The sequence below is a fragment of the Anneissia japonica genome, unplaced genomic scaffold, assembly GCF_011630105.1.
Source record: "Anneissia japonica isolate Jap-2015-1 unplaced genomic scaffold, ASM1163010v1 scaffold288018_len440701_cov179, whole genome shotgun sequence".
In the NCBI taxonomy this organism is placed as follows: domain Eukaryota; kingdom Metazoa; phylum Echinodermata; class Crinoidea; order Comatulida; family Comatulidae; genus Anneissia; species Anneissia japonica.
This window is the reverse complement of record NW_022690319.1, coordinates 436848-440781: the sequence shown is the minus strand read 5'-3', so window position 1 is coordinate 440781 and position 3934 is coordinate 436848. Positions and strand designations below refer to the sequence as shown.

Sequence of the window (3934 nt, the reverse complement as noted above, 5' to 3'; positions counted from 1 at the left end):
TCAATATTATAATCATTATATTGAATAAGTATAGGATATTAGTACTGTAGTATACTGGAAATGAAAATTTAATGAGAGTATGTCTATAATAAATAAATTACGGCACTTACAGGATAACCGTTTCTGAATCTTTCACAGTCTCTGTTATATATTTGGCTTCGAAAGCCCTGTGGTAGCGAAAATACGAATTGAACGTAGTTCATGTTAGCGCACATTCATTTAAGTTAAGCAAGTATAATTTTAAAATATCAGAGCTATTTACAAAACAATTTCTTTAAGGTAACTTACTGCGGAAGGAATCAATTCATAGTATTTCTCCTTTACTCTCACCGGCTCTTGAATCTCAGTGCCTTGGTGTCGCTCACTTACTCTTTTGTCGGTTTGAAAATCACCTAAACATTTTGAAGATATGTAACAAACTTGCTCTGAATTATCAGTATGTGAATAAATAATCTACAAATATTAAGATTCATATTTTGAAAAAAAAGTGATAAAGTCTGTATCAGTTAATGAATGTCAAATTATATTGAGTTAGCTGCTACCGGCGCTATATCAACATCACTATATATCTGATTTTTCTAGCCTATTTCTAGCCTTGTTTAAACTCGCGATATGCATCAGATTGGTTGTTGCTATCTTCGTCGCGTTTTGGGTTTGACTCGAAATGTTTATAATTAGGCATAATACCTTCCTCCTTCTTTAAATTTTCTGACATATCTTCAACTACAATTTCCGAGGTCTTCTTAGTAGTCTGTTGAGAAGAGGTTTCGCCACCTGAAATACAAGCAGTTTCGGTACAGCATCAACCAAGATTATTAAAAATGTGGAGATCAGTTTATAATTTCAGCATTGCCACAATAGTGTTTCTTTAGCCGGTACTACTCGTTCGCAAAGCATTTTAGTGATGATTAGTGAGGCTGTACTAACCCTAACATTAAGGCTAGGCACTTTCGATTTTAAACCGCCAAAATAAAAACTTTGTAAATATTATTACTTTAGGCTTGCATTTTAAAATCTATAAAACAAATTAAAAATGACATGTGACGTCTAAGAGTTAATATTATTCTTCTGTTGCTGTATTTGGCAATTAATATGTTTACACGGTTGAAACATATCATACTAAATATAAATAGTACTATTTAAAGGACATCAATCATCTATCTCAAGGTTTCAATGCTTTACTGAACTATTTTGTACATGACAAGCTTTTCTACATTAATTTTTCTTAGTTCAATTTTTGATAGTTAGTCGAGTCAAGTGGCAGTGGAGACATCAGGCTCATGTGCACTTTAAAGAACCCATTGCGTCTTTCAAAAGGGTAATGGGTAATACCCCGATGCTCTGATTCATTTTAGCCCCGTTCGTTGTGGGATGATACACATGGCCGACAGAACCGCATCGGCTGCACCGGCTTTGGGAGGACCACTTTTCAAAAATTCTATTACTTTTTGAATAAATGCTATGTATACTAATATAATAAGTTATATGTATTTATGATAAAAATTCGCACCACATGTCTTTTCAATGTTATATATTTAAAACAAAAATCCACAATTTAAGTAATATCTTTATTCAGACGACATTTTCGTCGGCGTCTGACGAGGGGTGGGGTGTCCAGATTTGCAAGTGATAGTACTCATCTAAGGACGTGATAAATAATTTATTAATACTTCAGACCGAATTTGGCAATTACCGGTAAGTTTAATTAAAATTGTACCAGCATGATATGTTATTCAAAACTCTACGGAATTCATAATTTGTAGGCCTACTTCATAATGTACCGTATATCATATTGCATCCTGTGAATACATAATACATGTTTTATTTAATTGCATATTGTTTATATTTCACAGTACCCTGTACGTTATGTAAATATTATCATATGTGTTCAGCCAAACCAAAACCAGGAATTGTACTATCATAATGTATTCGATACAATACAATTTATTTATTTCCAAAAAATTCAATAAAATACAATATAAACACATCATGATAATAAATAACTGAGATACGAATGGAGATACAACGAAAAGCAAATAGCCTGCAAAAAGTTTTACCATATTCATATAATACAATAATTAAAAATAATAAAATTCCGTGTTCCTTGCACTTTATTTATTCATAGAGAAAAAAAATCAATTCATCTAGTTATAACAAGGATAGAAATAAAATTTTGAACAATTTATCATTTTCGCAATAGACACACATCTGTATGGTGGGGCTGAGCAGGGTATGAACTCTATTTCACACTAACTTTAAATTTCGTGTCTGCCAATGTACAGGAAATGCAGGATGGGGAGAGGTAGAGGCTTATGCTGGTTTGCCAGCTGATAATTCCGGGCATTCAGTGGTGCCATATAGACTCTAATTCCATGCAAACTTAAATCTTGTGGCTGTATTTGATGAGAAGTGGTAGTGGCTCTACAGGTTGTCAGCATACTCTAACGGCCGAATCAATTGCAAAATGCGTCTGACGGTTATGATATGAACATAAAGCTACGCAATTCAACACAATGATGCTGCAAGACATAGGTTAATCACCTACCTTTACCTTTAATATACGAATACTCACGATTTTCATTTCCTGGGTTAGAGGCATAGTTATCATCTTCATTGTTGGGATGGTCGTCGCTATTCTGTACCTCTGTTGAACTACCTGCTTGTTCTTTGCCATTATTGTCTGATCTCAAACTAATTTCTTGGTCTTCGTCAATTCTATTTTGATTCCCTGCTTTTCCAGTGGAAGTATTGTCCAGTTTCAAACAGTCCGTATTAGTTTCTCGGCCTTCGTTACTTTTGTTATTCACGTTGTCAGTGTCTTGTTTAAACTCACGATTTCCATCCAATGTAGAAGAGATTTGAGTGTCGCCTTTACCAGATTGGTTGGTGCTTTCATCATCATCATCATTTTTTGGGTTTGGCTCGAAATGGCTATCATTAGGCATACTATCTTTCTCATGCTTTAAATTATCTGACATACCTTCAACTACAATTTCCGAGGTCTTAGTAGTCTGTTGAGAAGAGGTTTCTCCACCTGAAATACAAGTAGTTTTGGTACAGTAAGTTTTTCCCGCATAGGAATCGTTCCAATTACTGGGTTAATAATGTGGGAAAGCGCTCTGAGATTTTCGTTGTACAGAGCGCTATATAAAAACCTAAAAGAAAGATTATTGAAAATGGTGAAACTTCGATTAGTTTAAATTTTTCTCTCTTATGTCTCTTGAAAATCGTATAATTATTTTTTGACATGGTATTTTTATATAAGTCTTTAAATTCCATTTATGATTGTCCTCTTGTTTCTATGTTCAGTTTAAACATCCCGACTCGTACCCGCAGTAAGTGTTTACTTCATGTTCCTTACGGTTGTGTTGATTGCACAAAACGGGGTATTTTTCACCGTTTACCGAACGAATTTAATAGACTACTTGATACTTGTTTTAATATTAATATTTTTTATGATAAATGTGCAATTTTTAGAGGAAATAGGCCCACTCTGACGAGCGAAGCGCGCGAAATGTGAGGATTTTAGGCACTTTCAGAAGATGAAAAGGGCATTTATCAAGGGGTGGGAAAGATTTTCCAAAGATGAATATTTTCTCCTTGTCCCCTGGTGTTTTTAATTCTAATTTCGTCGGAATTGATCTCAAATCTCTAAAATGTGCAATGTTTAAAGAAAATTGGCCTACTCCGACAAGAAATGTGCGCGAAGCGCGCGCAATTTGAGGATTTTAGGCACTTTCAGAGGATGAAAAGGGCATTTATCAAGGGGTGGGGAAAGATTTTCCAAAGATGGATATTTTCTCCTTGTCCCCTGGTGTTTTTAATTCTAATTTCGTCGGAATTGATCCCAAATCTCTAAAATGTGCAATGTTTAGAGGAAATTGGCCTACTCCGACAAGAAATGTGCGCGAAGCGCGCGCAATTTGAGGAATTT

The 3934-nt window shown here is 34.6% G+C and overlaps 1 protein-coding gene across 1 annotated transcript; it reads right to left on the bottom strand.

Moving 5' to 3' along the window:
- Nucleotides 1-110: 110 nt before the first annotated feature.
- On the bottom strand, nucleotides 111-3030 carry LOC117099875 (GATA zinc finger domain-containing protein 14-like; the record flags this gene model as incomplete). Its single annotated transcript, XM_033239393.1, has 4 exons — nucleotides 2573-3030; nucleotides 688-774; nucleotides 289-392; nucleotides 111-167 (listed from the first exon to the last, which is right to left on the bottom strand). Coding segments are annotated over exons 1-4 (654 nt in total), but the record flags the coding sequence as incomplete, so codon positions are not given.
- Between the last annotated feature and the right edge of the window lie 904 nt (nucleotides 3031-3934).